General features: G+C 42.7%; 1 protein-coding gene across 1 annotated transcript; it reads right to left on the bottom strand.

Moving 5' to 3' along the window:
- Positions 1 to 453: 453 nt before the first annotated feature.
- MAP3K8 (mitogen-activated protein kinase kinase kinase 8) lies at positions 454 to 27436 on the bottom strand. The gene is made up of 8 exons (XM_025397849.1): positions 27086 to 27436; positions 22180 to 22538; positions 14182 to 14349; positions 12317 to 12578; positions 11091 to 11197; positions 4301 to 4453; positions 3071 to 3317; positions 454 to 1578 (listed from the first exon to the last, which is right to left on the bottom strand). The coding sequence occupies exons 2-8, from the start codon at positions 22513 to 22515 to the stop codon at positions 1448 to 1450; spliced, it is 1404 nt and encodes a 467-aa protein (XP_025253634.1). The 5' UTR covers positions 22516 to 22538; positions 27086 to 27436; the 3' UTR covers positions 454 to 1447.

A 27436-nucleotide genomic window follows, 5' to 3' on the forward strand; every position in this document is an offset into this window, starting at 1 on the left:
GGCTTCAGTGATCCTCCCACCTCAGCCTCCTGAGTAGCTGGGACTACAGGCGTGCACCATCACACCTGGCAAATTTTTGTATTTTTTGTAGACACAGGATTTCACCATGTTGGCCAGGCTGGTCTCGAACTCCTGGGCTCAAGCAGATTTCCCACTTCAACCTTCCAAAGTGTTGGGATTACAGGCACAACCACAGTTACTTTTTCTACCTCAGTGTACCAGGGGGATGCAAACCATTCCAATTGACAATAGCTTCATACAAGAGCAATAGAAAAGGAGTGTGTTAATACAATTTGCAAAGCTCCTGGTATTTTTTGCCTTCTTATGATACACATTTCCTTCCAGTCTATATCTCAACTCCTATAGCCCATCCTCAGTCCCAGTTGAGAATCACAGGCTTCACGACAACTAAGGCAAAATACTGAATTTATTCAGTTGATTTGACCAGTTACATTGGACAAAAGTGTTGGGTTTTATTTGCATAATGTAAAACACACTTTACTTAAGACTACTCACATACTTTACAATGTTACAAATACATATATATACACACATATATGAAAGATTTATGAAGGCATTTGATATAATACATACACAGTATGCTATTTTAATATACAAATGCTTAAAAGAAAATTGAGTCATAAGAATTACAAAAGGAGCATCATCAATAATTTACAAAAGTGTTCATTTTTTTTCTCATTCTCATCCTTTGGGATGTACAAAAATTATGTGGTTTACACAGTTGTATCCACATTCAAAACATCATGTTTTGAATGTCTTAAGCATAGCATGTACAGTACAAAATGTTTCCATAGGAACACAAAAGAAACCGTCACTAGTGGCCTGCTGTCAGATGGCTTCTAATTCATCAGTTAGCCATTTTTAAGACACTAGTCCAGCTTATTGCTACGATATTCAAGTTGTTCTATTCACCTAAATTATAATGAATTCAATGTATACCAGAATTTACCAATAAAGGCTCAAAGAGTTATATAATATACACCAATATACACAAAACGACTATTCTGAGTAAAATGAAGATTCCATAATTAAATAAGAACCAAGAATAGTAATTTTAGGCTACTCTGTTATCCTCGTGATGGGTATTTTTAAAATTTTGAGCAAAGTGCACAGTGAATGGAACAGTCAGCAGACACGATCCTTCTGTGAACTCTCAAATTCCTTCCTTAGAATCACATCACCTGAGAAATGAGAACCTTGAGAACTGGTGTGTATCAGATAGCTTCACAAGTCAAACACACAGGAGCCACTTGGAGGCACATTCATGGGTCACGGGAGGTCACACTGCTCCTTCAAAACTGGCACCATTCACTGTACAGGGCCCCTGTGTCAAGGCAGCAGAACCAGCCCCCAAGGAGATCAACGCTGTCTTAATTTAGAGCAAACATGACATGTTTTTTGAAGTGGCATGCCAAAACATGCCACTTCAGCCATATTCAAGTGTTGGTGGTCCCCGAACAAGATTGAAGTAGCCAGCCAGAGCGCCGAGGTCTATGTAGAGAGAGCGTTGTCTCTTGAGCATCTCAGATTCCTCGGTGCTTCCTGTGCATGAAGAATCTGAAAAGGAAAACATTAAAAAGTAAGTTACAAGAAAACCTGTCAAATAATAAATACCTGTTCCTTCTGCAGTAAAATAAATCCTTTGGGGCCTAATAAGACAGTGTCTTAAGTGTGAAAGATGGGTCTTGGAACATTATGGATAAGTTCACATAATAGGACATAGAACAAAAAGTTCAAACAGGAGTCAATGGAGACAAGAAATTAGTTAGAAATCCTGGCATATTTTTCCAACAGCCAGATCGTTCTCTTTAAATACACAAAAGTCAGACAAGCAGCAAAGAAATATAAATAAGTGCGCCAGGCTTGACATCTGGGTTTGGACCTAAATGGATTAAGAATGCCACAGATTTTTAATAAAAATGGAAACCCTTGTCTATGCATATTCAATGCTCCTGGAATGCATACAGACTTTCTTTTTTTTTTTTTTTGAGACGGAGTCTTTGCTCTGTCACCCAGGCTGGAGTGCAGTGGCGTGAACTCGGCTCACTACAAGCTCCGCCTCCTGGGTTTACGCCATTCTCCTGCCTCAGCCTCCCGAGTAGCTGGGACTACAGGTGCCTGCCACCTCGCCCAGCTAGTTTTTTTTGTACTTTTAGTAGAGACAGGGTTTCACCGTGTTAGCCAGGATGGTCTCGATCTCCTGACCTTGTGATCCACCCGTCTCGGCCTCCCAAAGTGCTGGGATTACAGGCGTGAGCCACCGCGCCCGGCCCTCAGACTTTCTTAAGTGGGAAAAATTTACAACTGGCAAGATTTTAAGCCAAGGAAGATGGAAATGCAAGTTGACTTCAAACTCAGTATTTTATCTGTGCAGGGCAGTGCCATGATGTTCCCCTACCAAGGACTGGGGTGGCTTAATATAAATGAGTTAGGTTGGGCACGGTGGCTCATGCCTGTAATCCCAGCTCTTTGGGAGGCTGACGCAGGTGGATTGCCTGAGGTCAGGAGTTAGAGACCAGCTTGGCCAACATGGTAAAACCCTGTCTCCACTAAAAATACAAAAATTAGCCAGACATGGTGGTGGGCACGTGCAATCCCAGCTACTCAGGAGGCTGAGGCATGAGAATCACTTGAACCCAGGAGGCAGAGGTTGCAGTGACCCGAGATCATGCCACTGAACTCCAGTCTGGGCAACTGAGCAAGACTCCATCTCAAAAAACAACAACAACAACAACAACAACAAAAAGGTGAGTTAAGACAAACGTTGCAAAAAAGCAAGTTGTAGAAAAGCAAGTCAGAAGCATTTTCCAGTGACTCTGCTACCTACACTTGCACTGAAAATCTATTATAATTTGGTGCTAAATTAGCCAATTTAAAAAAAAAAAAAAAACCTGCTTCTGTTAATCTTGCTGAAATTTCTCAAGCAAGGTATGGTACTCAAGAAGTTATTTCCTTTTTTTCCAAGTGCTTTCATGAACTACATTAGAGGTTGGATGTGGACAGAAACAGAAGGGAAGCAAGGGTACGGCACACAGCAGGGTGTCCTTACCAGCAATGTTCTCAGGAAGTTCCAGCTCCTTCCTACTCAGCAGCCTCTTGCGCTCAAAGAGGGCAGAGTCCAGACTCTGACAGCGTGGCTGATCCTCTCTGGGCGGGTTCAGGGCCTCATGTTTTAGTAGGTCTGCGGCTCTTGGGCGGTGATTGGGGTTTCTCTCCAGCGCAGCTTCTATCAGCTCTCTCATCCCTGGACTGCAGTCATCTGCAATGTCTTCCAGTGGAGGCGCTTGCTTGTGGATCTATGAACAAACCAGCTCTCTTAGCATCAAAGGTATGGAGATACACCCTCAACAGCAAACGCACGCTAGTAACAGGACCTAGAAAGTAATCCGTTTCCCACCACATGCCCTGCAACAAATGCAGTTCGTGCCCTTGAGCAAGCAAGTTTCCCTTTAATTTATTTTTTCTTTTCCCTTTGACACAGGGTCTCTGCTTTGTTGTCCAGACTGGAGAGCAGTGGCATGAACACAACTCACTGTAGCCTCGAACTCCTGGGCTCAAGTGATCCTTTCACCTCAGCCTCCCACGCAGCTGGGACCACAGGCCATACACTACCACACCTAGCTAATTTTTTTTTATTTTTTGTAGAGATGGGGTCTTGCTTTGCTGCCCAGGCTGGTCTTGAACTTCTGGGCTCAAGAGATCCTTTTGCCTTGGCTTTCTAAGGTGCTGAGATTACAGGCGTGAGCCACCGTTTAATTTCTAAAGGATACCAGGTTAAACCCATCTTCTGGTTTAATGTTGCAAAAGATAAGTGCTAGGTTTGAATGTCAGTGACAGCTTCAAATCAGTGGCCCAAAAGTCACTATGTAGTAACAGGGAAGTGTCTGCTCCTGAATTTATCAACAGTAAACTGGGAATTGCATGTTCCACTACAAGCCACGCTGGTGTGAACATTAATAATAAAAAATGTTTTAAGTGTTCAAAGAACATATACAACTTCGGTGGCTGATACATTTACGCTACTCTGATGCTAGTAGTATTGCATTATTACACATAAAATGGAATAGCATAATTATGCCCAATGCACATTTTAGTAAGCTATGTTTTCTTTACAAGAATGGAGCTTGCTTCTACATGGGAAGAACTTGTAGCTACCTGTCATTTCACCATTCCCTCATTCAGATGGGGGTGGTATAGAAGGCAGAGCAGTCCCCTCCCAGCCTGTGGGATGCAGAACTCAGCCCCCACCCCGCCCCAGGCCTGGTTGAACCCCACTTACTATGTACAGGTAGGAGGGATAGGCTGAGCGAGGGTAGCGCTTCACCCAGGGCGGGGTGCCCGTCTGCATGTGGATGAGCGTGGCCCCCAGGCTGTAGATGTCTGCTTTGGTTGAATGGCCCCTGCATAGGATGACCTCTGGGCTCATGTAAATCTGAAAAAGAAGCGGGAAACATTCAGCTTCATTCCCCTCCTTTGTGTGGGGTTCCATTTCCCTACTCCAGTTTTGGAAATTGACTCATTCGCCTTAAACTAGGAGAATAATGCAGGCATTCCCCAGGAACCATGCAGCTCTTGCTGGAGGTGTCCCTGCAGTCTGATAAAGAACACCTGGCTGGGCGCAGTGGCTCACACCTGTAATCCCAGCCGAGGTGGGCAGATCAGTTGAGGTCAGGAGTTCAAAGCCAGCCTGGTCTCTACTAAAAATACAAAAATTAGCTGGGCATGGTGGTGGGCACCTGTAATCCCATCTACTTGGGAGGCTGAGGCAAGGAGAATTGCTTGAGCTTGGGAGGTGGAGGCTGCTGTGAGCCAAGATCGCACCACTGCACTCCAGCCTGGGAGACAGAGTGAGACTCCGTCTCAAAACAAAACAAAACAAAACAAAACAAAAAAACACCCTTTTCTGGTTGATCTGGCGGCAAAGAGACTAGAACCAGGAATCTATCTGGGACTGCCACTCATCAAAGTTCTGCAGTACACTGATCAGGTGCAGCTAAGTTTTCTACTAGAGCCAATTCCTTTTATATTTAAATGAACTACAAACAGACTTCTTCATCTGTTTGTTGTTACATTGCTAACTCTCTAAATATCTGCAATGGTAAAAGGCGATATAAGTCCATAGGGTATTAACACAAATGTCTTGAAAGGGAAAAACTTAAAAAATAAAGTGTAATGTTGTAAAAGTGATTCTAAAGAGTCATTTTTACAAACTATCTGCTACTTTTACCTACCATGTAGCCCAGTGACTAAATATTAAATGCAACCATATTAACATTGTATAAGTTATTTTGGGTTTCATGAGTCCATGCTGAATAAACGGGGTTGGTTTTATAAATAGTTTCTCTAAGAAGCATTTATTTCTAAACTTAAGAAAGAAACAAAGAGAGGTGGGGCATGGTGGCTCATGTCTATAATCTCAGCACTTTGGGGTTTTTTTTGTTTATTTTTGTTTTTTTTTAGACGGGGTCTCCGTCTGTTACCCAGGCTGGAATGCAATGCAATGGCGCGATCTTGGCTCACTGCAACCTCTGCCTCCCAGGTTCAAGCTATTCTCCTGCCTCGGCCTCCCAACTAGCTGGGATTACAGGCATGTGTCACCACGCCTGGCTAATTTTGTATTTTTAGTAGAGATGGGGTTTCACCATGTTGGCCAGGCTGGTCTCAAACTCCTGACCTTGTGATCCACCTGCCTCGGCCTCCCAAAGTGCAGGGATTACAGGCATGAGCCACCGAATCTCAGCACTTTGGAAGGCCGAGGCAGGAAGATTGCTTGAGCCTAGGAGTTTGAGACCAGTCTGGACAAGATGGAGACCTCCCATCTTTACAAATTAATTAGTTACCTAATTTAATTAAACATTTTTTAAAAAAGGAATACAGCAAACACTGGTGACCAGTCATTTGTATTCATGGCTGGTGCAGACATATAGTAGTTAATATCCTAATTATCAATATTTCGCTTGAAACAGCTTGTACACTGTCTGCCACGTGAGTAACAGAATGGAGGTCAGTGTTCCCGGAATACATTTCAGGGTAAGTAAGTAGAGAACTAGCTTACAAAAACCGAAGAAACTGCCCAGTCTCCCCACCCTAACCCTGCTCAACTCCTTCCTACAAGCCACTTCCGGGCCAGCTTCCTTTTGCTCTCAGCAAACAGGTCAAACTGAGCTCCTGTTCTCAAGCTTTCCCTGCAGCAAAGCCAAAGGATTTTCCAGACGGACTTTGCTACTAAATAGATCACAAAGTTAAAAAATTAATGCACAACATTGTACCTATAGTCAACAATAGTGTATTGTATACTTAAAAATTTGTTGAGAGGGTACAGTTCATGCTAAGTGTTCTTAACACAATCAAATAAAAAAAGAAAAAGAAATGCAATGGGTATTATTAACTGTCCATAGAGGATGCCTACCTTCTCTGCTGTATCCCCTCCTCCCCGCCAATACAGCAAGGATTGGGCCGAGTGCTCACTGCTGGTGTAGGCAACAGGGGTTGTGCAGAGGTGGCTCTGCAGGTTCTACGTGACTGCACGCCTAGGCAGCCTGGGGAGATGGAGCATCTGTAAGCCTGGTGGCCTGGGTGCTGCCCCTCAGGCAGAAACCCTGGCTCAGGGCTCTTGTTCTTCAAGCTCTACCAACTACCAGATAGATCACGGAGCAGCAGAGCATGATATTCAAGCACTCTGGCTGATTAGAAGGCATGAAACAGCCCTGGTGGGGCCAAGACAGGGCTCTCTGAGAGTTCTGCACCCTTGGGGCTGGGCACCGGAGCAAGAGAAAACCTTGATGTCAGTGATCGAACCCTTCACCTCTCAACATGTTTATTAGAAAGGGAAAGAGACCGTATGTGTGCGTATATGTGCGTGTGATGATTATATAGTTAACTTACAAAAGTAAAACCAAGCAGACTTAGAAGGACTTTTCAAAAAGGACCAAGTTCTAAAAGTAATTCTGATTTGTTATTCACATTCACAATGTATTCTTTCTCTGTATCATGTAACTCAAAAACAGTTGGTTCTGTACACACCAGATTAACCCTGTATGTGTATTACATGGTTACAGTAGAATGCTCTGAATACCGATGCTTAGAGAGAGAAATCAAACAGGGGTAAGCAGGATTTGCATTTGGGAGCTATACTGCAGAAATCAGAAATTGTCTATGACTGTGCAGTAGCCACATGATCAAATTCTAACATCAGCCAATCTGCACAGTTGACTGACTAATTTGATCTCCTAGCTCTTTAAGTAGGAAGAGCAAAAGCAAGCTTGTTGAAAGGTTTCATTGGTGACTTCAAAACTTTGTTCATTACCAAACTTCAACTCATGTGTATTAGGCAGATAGTAAATGCAGGCTGATTAGAAGAGGGTTTATATTTATAAACACCGAGGCTCAGTTTTGCAACTCACAAAAAGCAATTTGCATTTGCCAAAAATAACCTGATCCAAATACTACTCAGGAGTAAAATATGTTATTATCTCACATCCATGCATTCTGCTAGACAGCCCCAGAAAGAACACTTCTTTCTCCAATGTTGCAAAATGTTCGACTTCACCACACTGCCAGGAAGAGAAAAGTATTTTCCATCTTTCATACCATAAATAGTTTGTTTCTTAAACTGGTTCCAGGAAAAAGGGTGGTGGAATATTACATATCTGAACTCCTGACTAACGCCAAATATGCTGAAACATTTTCCAAAGAAAACATGTCGTAAGCATTAAGTCTTATGAGATCTCACATTTTGGTAAAGTATTCTTAAGATCTAGGGACTAAGCATTCTTAAAAACAAACAAACAAACAAACTACAGTTTCCCTTCTGAATATTGTTCGGCTCAAACTATCAAGAATCCCTGCTTGAGTATTTTCAATAATAACTTCGGTAATATTTGCAAAAGAAGGATTTCTTCTGTTGCCCCGGAGAGTCTTGGCTTTGAGAGAGTTGAGAAAGCACTTACATACAGAATCTTGTTTTTTTTTTTTTTTTTTTTAGGACAAGGTCTTGTTCTACTGTCCAGGCTATGGGTGCAGTGGCATAATCACAGCTCACTGCAGCCTCATCCTGGGCTCAAGCAATCCTCCCACCTCAGTCTCTTGAGTAGCTGGGACTACAGATATGCACCACCATGCCATTTTTACAAAAAGTAAAGTTTTTGTTTGTTTGTTTACTTTTTGTAGTGATGGGGTCTCATAATGTTGCCCAGGCTGGAAGAATCTTGGTTTGAAAGGAAGATAATTTTTTTGTTGCTGCAATCCAGTTCAGTGCAACACGTATACTAGCTAAACTAGACTAAGGGCTGTCATCTGATTGAACACCAAGACTGACCTGGTAACCTTGACATAGAGGTGCAGTCAAAGACCCTCTCTCTATTTCCTATGGGCACTTCCAGCAAAGAGAAGGGCATGGGGCTGAGTGGCTCAGGCAGTGAAGCTTCCCCCAGTAGTGGTGAGGGGCCAAGGAGGCAATTTTACACCCATTTACCTTCCTGCTTGCACCCAACCTTGTGCCCATCACAATCAACTGTGAACTAAACTGTTGTGCTTTCTTTTCTCTCTTTCTTTCTCTTTCTTTCTCTTTCTTTTTTCTTTCTCTTTCTTTCCTTTCTTCCTTTCCTTCCTTCCTTCCTTCCTTCCCTCCCTTCCTTCCTTCCTTTCCTTCCTTCCTTCCTTTTTCTTCTTTCTTCTCTCCCTTCCTCCCTCCCTCCCTCCCTCCCTCCCTTCCTTCCTTCCTTCCTTCCTTCCTTCCTTCCTTCCTTCCTTCCTTCCTTCCTTCCTTCCTTCCTTCCTTCCNCTTCCTTCCTTCCTTCCTTCCTTCCTTCCTTCCTTCCTTCCTTCCTTCCTTCCTTCCCACTCTCTCTCTCTCCCTCCCTCCCTCCTCCATTTTCCTTCCTTTCTTCCTTCTTTTTTTTTTTCAAAAGAGATGAGGTCTCACTATATTGCCTAGGCTGGTCTCGAACCCCTAGGCTCAAGCAAACCACCCCCACCTCTTTGGCCTTTCAAAGGGTTGGGATTACAGGTGTGGGAACACCATGCCCATCCCTAAACGGTTGCTCTTTTAATAATTCAGATAATTTAAAGTAAGTCCCCCTACCAAAGAGTGAGGATTGCTGGAGTACCACTAAGGCTTGCTCCTCATTGCCTTGTCTCATGCTTCCTTGTTGGTGCCCACAAGAACCTGCCACATAGCAGATGCTCAGCGGACACTTGCTAATTGAATCAACCAGCCAGCATAATGATGTGAATGTTAAATATATTATTTGGAAGCCCTCGAATGAATTTTTCAGAATCTCATTTAGAGTCAGGAAAGAAAGGCTTTTCTGGGTCGTTTTTTGCTTCACAGATGAGTTAAACATGAGTGCTATTTTACATCTTTAAATAAGATACATTTATGCTCACTACTTGAGGTTTATTATAGGATTCCTAGGCTCAAAGAGAGGCCTTCAGAGTCCTCATAAATATTAATGATCATGATAACTGAGACTGTCATTGAGCCAAAACAAAGTGATATTAGTTATATCAGTAATATATTTTAATAATGTATATAGTAGTATATTTTTTTAAAGTTATGTAGCAGTTAGACTTTAGGGTTAGACTTAGAAAGAACTGGGTTCAAGTCCAGAGTCTGTCACTGAGTGACTCTGGACACTTTATTTTAATCTCTGCAAACTTATTTCCTTTATTGTGAAATGAGAATAACAATAGAATCTGCTTACAATAATAGTATTTAGAACAACTGGGTTGTTGTAAGGATTAAATAACATACTGCTTTTTAAGGGCTAAACTTATTATAAAGTTAACTATAATTCTACAATTATTATGAAAGCTGAACTGTGGGCCAGACACGGGGGCTCACACCTATAGTCCCAGCACTTTGGGAGGCGGGAGGATCACTTGAGGCCAACAGTTCAAGACCAGCCTGGCCAACATAGTGAAATCCCCATCTCTACTGAAAAAGCAAAATAAACAAAAAATTAGCTGGATGTGGTGGCACACACCTGTGATCTCAACTGCTCAAGAGGCTAAGAAGCGTGTGAACCCAGGAGGTGGAGATTGCAGTGAGCTGCGATCATGCCACAGAGTAAGACTCTGTCTCAAAACAAAACAAACCAAAACCAAAACCAAAACCACACAACATAAAGCTGAACTGTGGATATGATCTATTTGTGGGGGAGGGGAGGGTTTGAAACAAGGTCTTGTTCTGTCTTCCAGGCTGGAGTGCCCATGGCTCACTGCAGCCTTGAACTCCTAGGCTCAAGCAATCCTCCCACCTCAGCCTCCCAACTAGCTGGGACTACAGGGGTGTACCACCACACTGAACTAATTTTTTTTTTTTGAGATGGAGTTTCACTCTTGTTGCCCAGGCTGGAGTGCAATGGCGCGATCTCGGCTCACCTCAACCTCTGCCTCCCGAGTTCAAATGATTCTCCTTCCTCAGCCTCCCGAGTAGCTGGGATTACAGGTGCCCACCACCATGCCCAGCAAATTTTGTATTTTTAGTAGAGATGGGGTTTCGCCATGTTGGTCAGGCTTGTCTCGAACTCCCGACCTCAGGTGATCAGCCCACCTCAGCCTCCCAAAGTGCTGGGATTATAGGTGTGAGCCACCGTGCCCAGCCTGAACGAATTTTTTTTATAGAGATGGGGTCTTGCTATGATGCCTAAGCTTGTCTCAAAGTCCTGGGCTCAATTAATCCTCCCACCTCAGCCTCCCAAAGCACTGGGATTATAGGCATGAGCCACCACACCGGGCAAATATGATCTATTTTGTCATTACATTGTTTATAAATGTTCTATATATGTTCTATATCTAGAAATGTTCTATATATCAACATGTATATTATATTACAAATACTATTATGTATTATAAATAACATAGCAAAAAATAAATAAAAAATCAAGTGCTAAACTTAGTACTTGACACAGAGCAAGTGCTCATTAAACGTGTTCCAAGGATAATAATGATTTAATGCAATGGATTTCTTTCCCTTCTTTGTCCTTCATTCCCACGATAATTATAGAACAATTTTTCCTTTTTTATTCTTAATAAAATAGTAACCCTTTTCATGTGAATATAATTACCTCTGTTCCCCGGAGGTCCTTAGGAAAATAGACATCTTCGGTCATTTGAACACTTAGGCCAAAATCCACCAAAACAGCTTTTGTGGACATGAAAACAATGTTGCTAGCTAAAATGAGAGGAAATTTTTTAAGACAAAATTTTTTACATATTCATAAGTCAAATGCAAACATTATCTGAAACAATAATGAATCTCAAATCAGAAAAGACTGAAATGCTTCCTCTAGTGAGATGGGTGTATTGTATTCAAAAGGGGAGAATGCAGCTCAGATTTTAGGTGAAAATCACTTCGGATCCATCAGGAATTCAGCCAATGTGGGTATGAATGATTGTAGCCATTAATAATGGTCAAGAACTTGAGTTTCAAACTCTAAGACATAAGCATATTGTTGTCAAGCCACTTTTCTAAAGCAGAAAAGTAAAATACCCATTTTTTTTTCCTCCAGTAAAAGTTATGCCACTCTAATTGAGTACTGGCTATTAAAGGTTTACCTATTTCTTCATCATATCAGACTCCTAGAAAACAGTTATCAAAGTTGTGTTTAATGGATTATTATTACATTGGTATACAAAATGAAAGAGGTATTTGTTTCTCAAAAATATTTGTCTCTGTGTTTGTATGTTTTTAAGTAAATCGCATTTTTTTTGGTGGGGAGGGGACGGAGTTTTGCTGTTGTCACCCAGGCTGGAATGCAATGGTGCCATGTCAGCTCATTGCAACCTCCGCCTCCCAGATTCAAATGATTCTCCTGCCTCAGCCTCCCAAGTAGCTGGGATTACCAGCACCCAACACCACGCCCAGCTAATTTTTTTTTTGTTTGTATTTTTAGTAGAGACAGGGTTTCACCACATTGGCCAGGCTGGTCTCCAGTTTCTGACCTCAGGTGATCCACGTGCCACAGCATCCCAAAGTGCTGAGATTACAGGCGTGAGCCATCACGCCCAGCCTAAACTGCAATTTTAAAAGCCTTTTTAACAGAGCAGTACCTAATAGGTATGTAGCTATAACTTTTCAACAACTGTTCAAAGTAATCTTTCCGTATGACTTGGAAAGCTCTAGTAACCCTGCATGATTCTAAGACATGTCTCTGGAGAAGGAAGATGGACGGTGCTCTGAGGGAGCTTTCCACCCTTCATGGAGGGTCTTCAGATTACAGGAAGGAGCTTGTTTGTCTCCTGAATAACTAGTCTCTTTGAGCCAAAAAGGTATATGTCCAAAGATACTTACGTTTAATATCATGATGGATTACTTTCTTTGAGTGTAGAAAATCAAGTCCCTTGAGAACATGCTTTGTCACCCAAATAATTTCAAATTCTCTCATTGGTCCACAGCTCTCCAGTTTCTCCAGAACAGACCCTCCCTCGCCTGCTTCCATAAAGAGATGGACAGTTTCACCCCACAGGACTGCGCCATACAGCTCTGCGATGTTCTCGTGCCGGAAGCAAGCCTGGATCTCCACATCAGATGGCTTAAATTGATCTACTGGGATCTAGAACACAAAAATACGAGCGAGATTCTAAACAACCCCAAAGTCATCTTAAAAATATATAATATAGGTCAATGCAAAAACCAAAAGGCAAACAAATGCCCTCAAGAATACTCTGCCCTGTGTGAAAATGGACTGCCCGGTTACAATACTGTTCGCCTCAGATCTGCCTTTAACTATGCTAGTCCGCTTTCAGTATAAAATTCAGAACAAGAAAATAGAAAACAAAATAATGAGTTATTATTTTCACTTAGAAGTCAGAAATCCATCCAATGTTTTCAAATTATGAATGAATCAAAAAAGAGATAATTTCCCACCTATTAGACAACAGTATCTATGGTACCTAGATTTTAGGTTGTATTTTCAATATTTCAGTTTGTTGTGAGATAGTATGAAGTGTTTGTTGCCACAGTTCATACTCTATTATAGCAACGTATTTAAAATAAGCACTGAAGCTGGGCACGGTGGCTCATGCCTGTAATCCCAACACTTTGGGAGGCCAACGTGGGCAGATCACTTGAGGCCAGGAGTGCAAGACCAGCCTGGCCAACATGTTGAAACCCCGTTTCTACAAAAAATACAAAAATTAGCCAGGCATTGGTTGTGTACGCCTGTAATCCCAGCTACTCTCTTATTACAATAAGAGAGACCAAGACATAATATTTGGCAATTATTTATTTTATTTTTTGTTAAATCAAAAGTGAGTGTATTTTTTTGTTGTACTTTTTGAAAAATTAATTAAAGCAAAACAGACATACAAAAAAGTGTAAAAATGATGGGTCCAACTTAATGAATTATCAGCTGAATGTACAAATGTAACCCCCATCTAAATCAAAACGAAAAATCACATCAGGCCAGGTGCGGCAGCTCATGCCTGTAATTCCAGCACTGTGGGAGGCCAAGGCAGGTGGATGGCTTGAGGTCAGGAGTTCGAGACAAGCCTGGCCAATATGGCAAAACCCCGTCTCTACTAAAATACGAAAATTAGGTGGGCATGGCGGTGGGTGCCTGTAATCCCAGTTACTTGGGAGGCTGATGCAGGAGAATCGTTTGAACCCAGGAGGTGGAGTTTGCAGTGAGCCAAGACCCCGACACTGCACTCCAGCCTGGACAACAGAGCAAGACTCTGTCTCAAAAAAAAAAAAAAGAAGGGATAGGGTCTTTTCAATCATTGATATATTTAAATTCAGCCTTTTAAATCTGCCTTCCTGAGAAGGCTACCTCCTTCCCAGTTTCTGCCTCTGCCTGGCCCCCTCCGCAGCTGAATGAAAGGAGAAGCACATAGAATTGCTCCTACTTCACAGGACGGCTCTTCTCTACCTCTCTCCAAGAGTGATGATGTTATTTATCCAAATCAGTGCTTTAAAAACCAGCACTTTCCTTGTAATCATCTAGATTAAAATCAACTATGCTCCTAAACAGAGATTTTGGGGCTGAATGGCCCCAGGTAGCCAACGAATTCAGAAAAACAAATGCTTTGAGGCAGTGCACCCTTAGATAAGATCCAATCAAAGGATAAAAATCTTTGGTTAATGCAAATGGACAAACAAACAAAAGCCAGAATGCCAAACACACAGTGTGGGTTATCTAGTTACATAACACATACCAGTTTACACGCCATTCTTTTCTTCGTCTTTATATCTTGTGCCAAGTATACCTTTCCAAAGGCTCCCCGAGGAATAAAATCAGAACCAATATTTCTGTAAGTCAGCTTCCAAGGGATCAGGAGAACATCAGAGTCTATTTGGTAACGTCCATTTTGAGGAGTGATGACCTACAGCAAAATAAAAATGTGAGAGGGTGAGGACTTCAGTCAAGTTGACTTTTTCTAAGTTTCCATTAGGAAACTGGTTATTTTAGCAGCATTCTGATACACAGTTACGAAATTAATGTCACCGTGCTTAATCCTACCAACTGTACAGACCTATATTTAGAGCTTGAGGAAGTCAGAGAGAGCATGTAACAGACACAGGTGCCTGGTCAGACCTGGTCATATTTCCACCTACTCATGAGTAATTAATTGCCAAATAGAACTTTAAAAATTATTTATCTAAAAAAGCATGACTATGGCAACCAAAAGGTTGAAAATAAAGATTGCGTAAATATAAACCGTGCCTGCAGGTTGACTTGTTTCTATTAAAATGTGCGAACCTGTTAGTCCACATAGCTATTACTCACACATGATGCATACAGAGAAAGAGCATCAAAATTAACTGATGATCATGGAAGATTTTGGAAAACCACAGCGTATGCCAGAGCTATGAGTTGACAATGCTATGTAAATTAAGTGAGGGCTGAATTACTTCTCATCTACTTACTCACTTAATATCTATTGCATGCATTGTATCTATTGTGTGCAAAATTTGCTAGGCACTGTGTTTGGCGCTGCGGAGGCAGCCATGAACAAGAGGTGGCTGATCCTTGACCTCCCAGGGTTCACAAGCAAGCTGACTCTTAGAAGTTTTAAAACTAGTTGATTCAAACATTGAGAGACAGCTGGGAGCAGTGGATAACGCCTGTAATACTAGCACACTGGGAGGCTGAGGCAGGAGGTTATCTTGAGGCCAGGAGTTCAAGAGCAGCCTAGGCAACATAGTGAGACCTCATTTCTACAGAAAGAAATAAAAACACAATATAAATTTTAAAATAATAAAACAAAAATTAAGAGGTCTACTCTAATAGCAATGTGGGTTCAAAGGCACATGCATTTGTCAAAACTCGTAAAATTGGACATTTAACATCTGTGTATTTGGCTATATATAAAATATATTTCAATTTTTAAAGAGGAAAAAATTAGAAGAGAAAATAATTATAATCAAAATTAAAACAAAATAATATGGTAGTTCATGGGAAATGCGATCTGGAATACCTGTCTGTAACATGTCCAAAGTGTTCTTTCAAGGGATAAATCGCCTCAGTACCAGTTTCTCCTCAATGTAATCAGTAATATTACAGCTTCTGATTCGGAATTCGGGAATTATGAAACTTTTTTTTTTTTTTTTTTTTTTTGAGATGCAGTCTTGCTCTGTTGGCTAGGCTGGAGTGCAATGGAATGATCTTGGCTCACTGCAACCTCTGCCTCCCAGGTTCAAGGGATTCTCTCATCTCAGCCTCCTGAGTAGCTGGGATTACAGGTGTGCACCACCACGCTCGGCTAAATTTTGTATTTTTAGTAGAGACGGGGTTTCACCATATTGGCCAGGCTGGTCTCGAACTCCTGACTTTAAGTGATCCACCTGCCTCGGCCTCCCAAAGTTCTGGGATTACAGGTGTGAGCCATGGCGCCTGGCTCAGGAATTGTGAAACTATTAAAGGACCTTAACCTATTTCAAGTAACAGAAGAAGCTGAACAACTAGGTGTGGTGGCTCAAGCCTATAATCCCAGCACTTTGGGAGGCTAAGGTGGGAAGACTGCTTGAGGCCAGGAGTTCAAGACCAGCCTGGGTGACACACTGAGATCCCATTTCTATTTTGTTTAAAATTTAAAAGCAGCAGCAGCAACAGCTGAAGGGAATGTGACAAATCCCCAAATCTACCACATGGGAAGAGAATGAACTCCTGATTCTTTTAAAAGAATTGTTTTTGTTTAAAATTCAAAAGCAGCAGCAGCAGCAGCTGAAGGGAATGTGACAAATCCCCAAATCTACGACACGGGAAGAGAATGAACTCCTGATTCATCTGCAGATGCGTGGGACTTCTCACTTGGGACACGGCTACAGAAATAGTTCTAGTAACTGTAAGGGCCATTCAGTCAGCTCCACCACTGCTAAGTTTAGCTACACATCCCACAAACAGATGTGTTCACTATTAGTCAGGGAATAAAGCAGAGACTAACTCTAATGCTTAGAAATATGAAGTCATTAAATTTAGAAACTATTTACTGAGCGTTTCTGCTGTGTGAGACCCTGTGCAGGGCCCTAGGGCTAACATGAATAAGTGCAGATGGCGGTCTTGCCTTGTTTGAAAGATGACTTCCTTTCAAGAAGTATGTCGCCTCTGGTTGCTGAGGCCTCTTTTGCAGCATGCTGAGAACATGATGGATTTAGTCCCTTTTGACATTTAGACACTCAAGAGCACTTGCTGATTTTCCCTTTCTTGTCATTAAATATTTATAGGCCTGATTTCAATGCACCCTCCAGTGAACCATCTCTATGTTTAACTCACTTTCGTGAAAGTTTTATCAACCTAAATTTGTTGTAACCCAATTTGGGTTTTTTTTGTTTGTTTTTGTTTTGAGACAGAGTCTCGCCCTGTCACCCAGGCTTGAGTGCAGTGGCTGGAGTGAGTTCTCCTAGGCTGGCCCTGAATTTCTAGTGTAATGTGTAAGTCCTGACCAGTTTGTAGTTCTGCAAATGCCTGGTTCTTCCCCTAGCCCCGGGTCCCCTGTATTTAACTTTCTTTTTTTGTTTTGTTTTGTAACGGAGTTTCGCTCTTGTTGCCCAGGCTGGAGCACAATGGCATGATCTCAGCTCATCACAACCTCCGCCTCCTGGGTTCAAGTGATGCTCCTGTCTCAGCCTCCCAAGGTGCTGGAATTACAGGCATGTGCCACCACACCCAGCTAATTTTGTATTTTTGGTAGAGACGGGGTTTCTCCATGTTGATCAGGCTGGTCTTGAACCCTATATTTAAATTTTAGATAGGTGTTTTTCTTCTTTCTAGGGGGCCTTATAATTTTTTTTTTTAAGACAGGGTCTTGCTCTGTCACCTAGGCTGGAGTGCAGTGGCCCCATCACAGCTCACTGAAGCTTCAACCTCCCAGGCTCAAGCGATCCTCCCACCTCGGCCTCCCAAGTAGCTGGGACTACAGGTGTGTGCCACCTCACCTGGCTGACTTTATTTTTTGTGGAGATGGAGGTTTCACTATGTTGCCCAGGCTGGTCTCAAACTCTTGGGCTCAAGTGGCCTCAGTCTCCCAAAGTGCTGGGATTACAGGCACGAGCCACCACACCCAGTCCTATTAAACCATCTTAGGGAACTCTATGCTGCTTATCTCTGCCAATTCTTCAACTTACCAAAATCATCTCTAAGGGCAGGCATTATAAGCACACTTTCTGTTTCCTCATCCAGATCACCGTCATTTATACTAAACAACACCAGGCCAACAAGCAGCATATTGAGAAAAATTTTTAAGTATTGTAGCAAGAATAAATTCCACAAGTGACCTGTGTAATATGCTACTATGAAACAGACATGGTATTGATCTCTAGTCATGCAGGCATATTATCTAGCACAAAGGCTGAGCAAGCTCTGTCCTACTCTGCTGATCACAACGAATGGATCCTCACATTCAAAATATGGCCCCAAGATAGACACCAATACCAGCTTGAGTTCACAGCGTCCTGCCCAGATGATGAGAAAAGTTAACAGTACAATTCATGAGAAGTCATGGACACAGTTGGAAATGCATGTGAAAGAAGAGAGAAGATCTGGGGAACATGCAATTTGAAAAATTTTGGAAGGACTGTCATAAGGAAGGGGTGTAACAATTGTATATAACAGCAACTCCCACAAGGCCTTGTGTCCATTTAACACTCACTATGTGTAACTAGGTCATGTGTATTCATTAATTGCTCCAAATATCAACCCTATGGAGTGTCATGATGTTATCCATTTTATAGATGAGTAAACTGAGGAAAGGACGGGTGAAATGACCATCCCAGGGTCACACAGCTAATCCGTTTCAGAGCTGAACTACATAACACAGGTACTTTAATTCAGGGCCCATCATCTTCAAAACTGCTCATCATATGTACTTTTTTTAATGGCCAACAAGTAGGGCTTGCACTAAATGGTCAGAGATGAATTTTGGTTCTATATAAGCAAGAGAACTTTCTTACAGTCAGGACTGGACAAATAGGAAACTGTGTCCCAGTGTGTAATAAGCTCCTTGTCACAGTAGATTTTCAAAAATAGACCAAAATGTTCTACCAATTATTGGAGATGAAGAATAGGGTTCTTTGAGTACTAGACAGAGGGCTGGACTTAAGTATCTTAAACGCTTTTTCAACTCTGAGAAGCCATAACTCCATGACTAAGCCCTAAGGAACATCTTCAGCATTTCACACTTATAAAGTTGTAAAAAAGTGAAGGAATGGGGTCCTTCAGTCCCCATAAAACCACCACAAAGTTGAGTGTTTGGAACCCATTTTAGATTATTTGTTCCCAGACCAGGTTATGAATCAGCGTAGATTCTAAATAACATGCAGCACTCTTACCCAAAGCAATTCCCAGGTTAGTCTCCCAAAGCTTCTTCCCCAGGTCTTGCTGGATGTTGGTGGGATCTTTAACAAATATTATTTTTAGTAAAATCACACACACACACAATCACTGAACATGACTGTGCTTCAGGATACTTTTGTGATTCCTGGTTCTGCACCCTGTCTAAATAACTCTATGGTGTTGTGGTTGTTGGCTGCCTGAACACATCAGGTCTCTATGTCTCTGGGTCTCTGCACATGCTGTTGGAACCCTCTCCACTTCATCCCACTGACTCCAACTCAACACTTCAGACCTTGGCTTAGGCATCAATCCTTCTTGGAAGGCTGTGCTGACATTCTCCTTCCTTCTACCACACTCATGGCTATGTAAGGTATCCTGCCTGTGCACTGCCAGAGGAAACAGGGTGCAGGTATGCTGGGAAGCAGCACATTCTACTATAATTGCCTATTTAACTGCATCCTGCATGTACCAGGCAGCAAGCTCCCAGAGGCACAGACTGTTCCATACTATCTCTAGCACCTGACGCACTGTAGATGTCCAAGCTATGTCTAGCAAATGAATAGGTAAATACTTGAATGAAAGTTTCCCCATCCCTATGTAGATACACCGTATAGATGGATTTTACCTAGGAACCAATCGTGTAATAGATAATCAGCTGCTATTTTCCTAAAGCTGAGAGTTAGAGAGCAGCAAATGAAGCCCAATGAGTAAAGTTTTGATAGGGTAGTGGGTGGAAGATGATGGGAACAGAAAGATCTTGAACATTGGGTGGTTCCAATGTTCCATGTGAGGATGAAAGGGAGCCGAAAGCAAGCCTTGCCTCCTTCACTACTGTCTTGAAGTGACTATGTTCAGAGATGACAGTCCCAATCCCTAGGCTATCATTTATGAATCATGGAGCTCTGATGGGTTACCTAGCAGGCACAGCAATGTAGTCCATCTTTAATGTGAGTAGCAGGAAAGTCAACTGCAGTACCCCAGAGCCATCAACCACTGGGTCGATTTGCCTAGTGAGGCCATGTCTACGATCCAGTGGATTTTAAGGTCCTCCTCTTATTCTATTCTGTTTTTCAGTCTTCTTGTTTTATATGTTATATTCTTGATCATTTTTAAAATAAAAATCTTTTTCAAGTTTTTCAAGATCCCTGCCTTTACTTATGCATTTGTTTACTCTTAAAATTTTTCCTGGCCAGGCGCAGTGGCTCACGCCTATAATCCCTGCACTTTGAGAGGCCAAGGCGGGTGGATCACCTCAGGTCAGGAGTTTGAAACCAGCCTGGCCAACATGGTGAAACCCCGTCTCTACTAAAAACACAAAAATTAGCCGGGCGTGGTGGCAGGCGCCGGTAATCCCAGCTACTCAGGAGGCAGAGGCAGAAGAATCACGTGAACTCATGAGGCGGAGGTTGCAGTGAGCCAAGATTGCGCCACTGCACTCCAGCCTGGGTGACAGAGCGAGACTCTGTGTCAAAAAAAAAAAAAAAAAAGAATTCTCCTTAATTATGTACTTGTTCATTTAAAGAGTACAGGACCCATGGCAGGTAATGACAACATTTTACTCAAACCCTTTGCTGATACAATTTTACCCTCCTCTTAATGTCTTAGTCTCTCTCCTTTTTAGGATTAACTTTTCTGGCCCCACTCCTAAAAGACTTCAGAAGGCTATTTTTTTGTATTTCTTCTAATTTTCCTGAATTTCTTTCTGTACATTCCCAGATAGGCCAGGGGAATAGGCAAACATACCTAAGTCTTTGCATGTTTACAAGCAAGAATAATTTGGTTTTTTCTGCATATTTTCATTTAAAATACTCATTTTTATAGAAGGAGCAGGATTTAAAAAAATTAATTCCCACTTTAACAAATAAATACATTAAAAATGAGAGAAATACACAAACAATTATATTTCTCGGTATAGACATATATATAACTTTGAACCCGAGTTCTCCAACTATCCTTTAGTTGGGAAAATCAGATATGGCTTCTAGTTCAAATGATTACTTCTCATTTATAAAAGGAAGAAATATTCTGAAGGTAAAGTACTTAGTTGACTATTAAATAGAGCTTGATAGATCCAGACCAAAGCAGTCACACAACAGTGCAAAATATGATCTTGCTCCATGGTGAGCTATGGTTGAATATGACTGGCTTCTGAAAAAACAATTCACTACATACCTGACCTAAATTACTGTGTTGTTTCTAATTAAATGAATGTAGTATGCAAAAAAAACAAAATAATTAAGTACTTTGTCTGGACTCCATACTCACTCAGCACTGACTTTCCCCCTACATTAGCCATTTTACCATTTAGATACACCAAAAGAAAGGGCGTCACTTTCATCCATAAGCATGTTTTGTAAGCTACCACCTACTCCTTTGCAAATTATTCTTTTTAAAAATATTAGGTTACCTTTAGCCAGCACCTACGTTCACCTCTGCCATACTAAAAGCCTGACAGAATCCCAGGCACACCTAAACACATCACCTGATCTACTATTAGGGCAACAAAATGTTGCCACAGTATTTTGCATGATTTGCATACTTGCGATGATTAAGCAAATATATCATTTGCCATTCATACTTTGCCAATTAAAGAGAGTGAATCTGTGGATAGCTATTTACTGCCTACATACGACATTTTTGCAGAAATGAATTAATAACATTTCAGGATGTGACAAGAAAAGAACAAATAATTCAACCTTCAAGAAGATGAATTAATGACAAAGTGTTTATTCTCCTCTCAGACAAAGAAGTCTCATTAAGCCTTTCTTTTCTGCATAACTGATGAATAAACTTTTTAGTGAATTGTTAAATTAAAACACATTCTTCTTTGTTGTTGTTGTTGTTGTTGAGACAGAGTCTCACTTAGTCGCCCAGGCTGGAGTGCAGTGGTGCAGTCTCAGCTCACCACAGCCTCCACCTCCCAGGTTCAAGGGATTCTCGTGCCTCAGCCTCTCAGGTACCTGGAATTACAGGCGCCTGCCACCACGCCAGGCTAATTTTGTATTTTTAGTAGAGACGGGGTTTCACCATGTTGGCCAGACTGGTCTCTAACTCCTGACCTCAAGTGATCCACCCACCTCGGCCTCTCAAAGTGTGGGGATTACAGGCGTGAGCCACTGTGCCCAGCCAAAATACATCCTTCTTAATGACCTATTTGTAGAAAAATACTACTAAAATATGATCAAGAGTCTTTAAATAGAACTTTTAATGAAGACTTTTTTTTTGCATCTTTGACATGGAGGTACTTCTTACTGATGATCACATTTTTTAAAATCATACCTGGCAGCCCATCTAAACCAAATTCAAACACCACTCTGCATTAAATGAAGCTGCAGTAGGAAAGCTGAGCACACAGCACCCAACTGATTGGAAAGAAACATACCATGTTTAATAAAATTCCAGATTCTTGTGGTCGCTGTCCATAAAAATGCTTTGCAGTGTTGGATATATGGTTTGCAAAAGCCAGCAAATCCTCCACGGTTCCATATCTGACTGATGACAACCATGGTACCTCTTGGCCACTAAGCAGCAGAGACTTAGAACGCTCATCGTTTTGATTGCTGTCTTGACACATGGTCATTAGACTGGGTTCATAAACTGCTGGCTCTTCACTTGCATAAAGATTTTCCATAATGTCTATTACATCGGACACATTTAAATGTTTAATTAATAAATCAATCTCTTCTTTATTGTCACTTCCAGTGCTCATGTACTCCATTACTGTTGCGCTTTCCGGAGAGTCTAGGAAAGAAAACACAAATCCTTAGTTTACGATATTTGTATTTGCATTCAAGACCAATGGGAAACTAACATACAAGGATTGGCAACAGGATTTTATATGCTTTTGTTCAGAAAACGAGGGTTTTGTGTCAACTGTGTGTGTGAATTCAAGTTGACAGTGCAGAAAGGGACCTAAGATAACCTTTAGTCCAGCTCACTTTGCAGAGGGGAAACCTGAGACCCAGAGAGCTTACTGTTACTCACGGAGTCAGTGGTATCCGCTACAGCCACTGAAGACAAACTTTCACTACGCATACACACCAATCAAGAGCAGCTCAGGAATCTTTGAAGACCTCAGGCTTCCGGCTCTTTAGGGCTTCCAACTTCACACAACCCAGCGATTCCCCCAAAGTGGCACCCTCCCTGCAAAAATCGCTATGGCTTTTTTATGCCTCCGGTGACTTGAAAGAAAAATAACCTTTTCACGAAATGCAGGAGCTAACTTGGCAAATAAAACTCCGGCCCTGAAAGCCAGAAGCTGGAAAAATGGATTTCAATCTAAACAAATTTGATGGCAATAGGTCAAGTTTCAGGAATGATTCTTATGCAAATGAGTTAAACAGCTAATTGGAAGGGTGACAGGGAACCTTGTTCTCCCAGCGATGAGTATGAGAAAGATGACGATGCATTTAACCTATGATTCAGCTGTCCTCCCTTAGGACCAGAATTCTTTAATAGTGCAAAGCAAACATCTTGAGGGTCCCAGAAGATTAATATCTAGATAAACAGCCCTCTAGAAGCTGTGAATAGTAGAAAGAAGCCAGGAAAGTCAAATATATCGTAAGCAAGGCCAAGTGACTATATGAACCAAAATTGCATTTCAGCTCTTATATACAAATCAGCTGCCACACTTGGAGATCTGTAGATGAGAAAAAGAAAGTAAAGCAAGAGTGAAAACTGATGTTGTTACTCAGGATTTTAGAACATCTCTGTTCTGAAGGAGAAAAGACAAAAGCTCTAAGAGATCTAAGAGAATTTCAAGGCACATTGGTCTACTTAAATCATCGTTTGCACTCCCAAAAGCACAGCCTCTTTCTGAAAGGTATTTCAAGTTCCGAAAAGCAGAAGCCTTTAACACACAGGACACTCAGGGCTAAAGCCACGCATCTCTGATCAACCTGGAGCTTCATTTCAAAGCTCCAGGAAATGCTCCACTGCAGAGCCACCTGCATGCATGACCCAGCCATCTGCCTCTCAGTGAATTTCATTTGACAAAAGAACCATGCAATTTAGTGTCATCATTCACTTACTTGATGGTCATTTTCTGACGTATGAATTGTGTCTGAGGAAAGTGGTCTAGCATCCTGCAATCCAACATTCCTCTGGTCTCAGACTGCTTGGAGTCAAATCACATCACCTCCCCACCACACTCCCATTTACTGCTTGCATGACGTTAAGCAAGTAACTTAACCTCTCTCAACCTCAATTTTCCCCATCTGTAAAATGGAAGTAATAACAGCACCTACCTCATGAAGTGGTCGTGAGGATTAAAAGAGTTCAAGCTCATAAAGTGCTCAGTGCAGTGTCAGGGGCATGGTAAATAAGCTGTGTCATTTTTAGCTGCTTTATATGCATGAGAGAGAAAAGTACTGAGTCAGACTCCTGGCTTTGCAGATACTGCATTAGCTTCCTTTCTTATCTGCAAATGAGATGTGGCTACCTATTCCCCTGGCTTCTTCGCAGTAAGAAGATTGTATCTAAAACAAGACATAAAGAGAGAGAGAAAAAAAGGCAGAAACCCATGAAATGCTTTGATGGCTGTTATCAACACAGTGAAATCTAGAGTGAGGGGGCAGCTTCCCCTCCCGAGATCTTGTACATCTTTGAGGGAGATTGTGATTCAGGTTCTTGGAGTCTACTGAGTTAGGAAAGGAACTTCTTAGATTAATGGAGGAACATTTGACATCGGTTTTACTGAGCCATCTAGTTGCAGTTTCTGCTTGTCGAATTTACTGGAAACACAGAAGTTAAAACAAAAACAGCCTAATTTGGGGCCTCAGGGGTTGAAAGGATCCAAGTCTCCTGGACTTGTTTATCAAATGGATGACTTGACAGAAAAAAAAAAAAGTTCTCAGTACTAACACGACTCAAGAAAGAAAGAGGAAAAATGTCCACACAGTTCAAATTCACTCTGCTGATCCGGGAAGACAAATTTTACAGGTTTTAAAAAAAAATTAGTAGTAGTATTCTTTTTATTCTTTTATTTTGTTAATTGGGGGGTTTTCCTGTGAGGACTGGAGATTCTAAAAGACAAATCCTAAAAGAGCGGTAATACAAGGTTTTGGTTTTTAAATCCTGCAGAAAGTCTCAAGCATTTATATGTAAAACCCAAGAGCTTAAACACACACAACCACACCCCTAAACTGTGAGTTGCCTGGAAAGGGGAGAGGGAGGGAAGCAGGACCCAGGAGGTGGAGGAGGGTCTGACACTGAGACTTTTCTCAGTGCCTGCATTAATTCCTTAGCAACACAGGGCCCCTGTCACACAAATCTATGCTCCCCAGAAACCCTGCTGACCAGTTCGCCTGCTAACTGCTCCTGCAAAAAGCCTCAGCACTTTCCAGCCTTAAAGAAGCACACAATAAGCTAATGGTTTCTGAGTTATTCATGATCTGTAGCCACCTAGAAAGTTCAGATTGTGAAGGTATTCTAGTTTGGCAATAAAGACGTTTAGTATAAGATGATTTTTCCCTTGACACAATTTACAATAAAAGTCCTCATAAAATTCCTGCTTCCTAACCAAACAGAAAATTATGCCAGCTTTTGGAATTGGAGAGATGTGCAAATACAGTCAAAACTAGTTACACTGAATTATTTCAGAAATCAGCAATAAAATCACGAGGAAATTCTGTTCCTAAACATTAACATAATACTCTTGGCTGCCTCCACATACATAAACAAAATGTGAGTGTTTCCTGGCAAGTGTGAATGAAAATGGCCAACGTACCAGCATATGCTTCTGCCTCACAAAGAATGACTATTCCTTGTGTTATTTCCCATTTAAAATTATTTTTTTTAGGCCGGGAGCAGTGGCTCATGCTGGTAATCTCAGCACTTTGGGAGGCCAAGAAGGGTGGATCACTTGAGGTCAGGAGTTCAAGACCAGCCTGGCCAGCATGGTGAAACCCTGTCTCCACAAAAATAAGCCGGGTATGGCGGCGGGCGCCTGTAATCCCAGCTACTCAGGAGGCAGAGGCAAGAGAATCGCTTGAAGGTGGAGGTGGAGGTTGCAGTGCGCCGAGATCGCGCCACTGCAATCCAGCCTGGGCGACAAGAGTGAAACTCCGTCTCAAAAATAAAAAAAATTATATATATATATTTATACTAATATAGATAGATAGATAGATAGATCCTGCCAAAATAGTATATTCTCCCTCAGGGCACATCTCTGATTATGTTTTTGTTCTCAAAAAGCCCCGGAATTATGCGTTTCAGGGGTATAGAAGGAAGGACCGCCACTTTGCTTCAAAACCTCTAGATGCCTCCACGTTCCCATTTTCTTTACACGACAAAGTCCTCATGGGCCATCTGCCAGACGACCTGCACACAAACCTCAATCCTTCGGAGAGAGCTGGGGGCGTCAGCTGCAAGTGGATTACACGTTCCTTGGCACACACGACTCAGCCTACAAGTATGTAAAGCAACTGCAAGAGCCTTTCTGTCCCCGTTTTTATCAAGAGCAGCATTTTATCTTGTCTTCCCCAAAGTGAAATAGACAAGCATCGCAACGTTTCACTCTTAAAGGCAGCGGGTGTCTTCCCCTGTTAACTATGGGGACTATCCCTGGGCGTCCTTCTCCGCCTAGAGCTAGAAAAATTTCAGTCAGTCCTGATCATGCATTATCGCTCGAAAACAACTTCCGTGAAAATAACTTTTTTTTTTTTTCTCCTAGTATTCTTTCTTAGACCAAAAGCCCAGCCTTCGTGTTCTGCTATGACTCCTTTAGTCACGGGATACAGTCCAGGTTACAAACTTGAATTTAGTTCCAGCCATTCACAAGCCTCTGGGCTCCGCCAGCCCACACTCCCACTCCCTTCCTCCTGGTTCTCTAAGTCAAAGGAGCCTAAAAAGCTTGTAAATTATCAAAGCACCCAGCATTTGGGAGGGTCGGGTCCTCCAACCTCCGAGCTGCACTCACCGGGTCTGGGGCAGGGACAGCGCGGCCGTCCAGGCGGTGTCGGCGGCGGGAGGCGCAGTGACAGCGGGTCCCCGCTTCCCCGCGCACTGCCCAGACCAGCACTGCCCGGGCCCTGCGGATCCGGGAAGGAGGAGGAAGGGGGAGGAGTCGCGAGTCTGCACCCCGTGAGACCCTTGCGCAAGGTGCTTTCCAGCTGTGCCTGGTGCAGCCGGCGACCCGCGAGCGCAGCTGTGGGCACGCCCCCACCTCTTCCCACGCCAGAGTTTTCCCCTCTGCTGGGGTCACCCTCCATTTCTGCATGGGAATCCCCGGGGCACCCAGGCGGGACGCGACCCGAAAGACACGCCGGAGACCCCCAACCCTGGGTTACCTGCGGCTTTGGCGCTCCCACGCCGGCCAAGCGCTCCAGCCGCGGACCCCCGAAGGTTCGGTGCGATGCTGGCTGCAGGCCCGTGCGAGCCGGGCACGCCGGGCCACCGGGATCCGGCGGCAGCAGCGGCAGAAGCAGGAGCCAGGGCGCCGGACCCCAGAGCGTGGCGAGTAGTCCAGAGCCGAGCGGACGAGTGAGCCCCGCGTCGCCCGCACGTCCAGACCGCCGTGCTCTGCTCCTGACTCACGGCGTCTGAGCCGGCCCAGGGGCGGCGCAGCGGACGCCAGCCACCGCCTCCCCGACTTTTCCATTTCCCCTTTCTCTCCGTAAACAGAAAGAGACTGCCTAGCT

The sequence above is a fragment of the Theropithecus gelada genome, chromosome 9 (assembly GCF_003255815.1).
Source record: "Theropithecus gelada isolate Dixy chromosome 9, Tgel_1.0, whole genome shotgun sequence".
Lineage (NCBI taxonomy): Eukaryota > Metazoa > Chordata > Mammalia > Primates > Cercopithecidae > Theropithecus > Theropithecus gelada.

Excerpts from the sequence above, each read along its gene's own strand:
- MAP3K8 (XM_025397849.1), bottom strand. The coding sequence starts at position 22,515 with ATGGAGTACATGAGCACTGGAAGTGACAATAAAGAAGAGATTGATTTA. Across the intron at positions 14,350-22,179 it reads CTGGAATTTTATTAAACATG|GTCATCACTCCTCAAAATGG; the intron begins GTATGTTTCTTT and ends ATTTTGCTGTAG. Across the intron at positions 4,454-11,090 it reads AGGACCTCCGGGGAACAGAG|ATTTACATGAGCCCAGAGGT; the intron begins GTAATTATATTC and ends CTTCTTTTTCAG.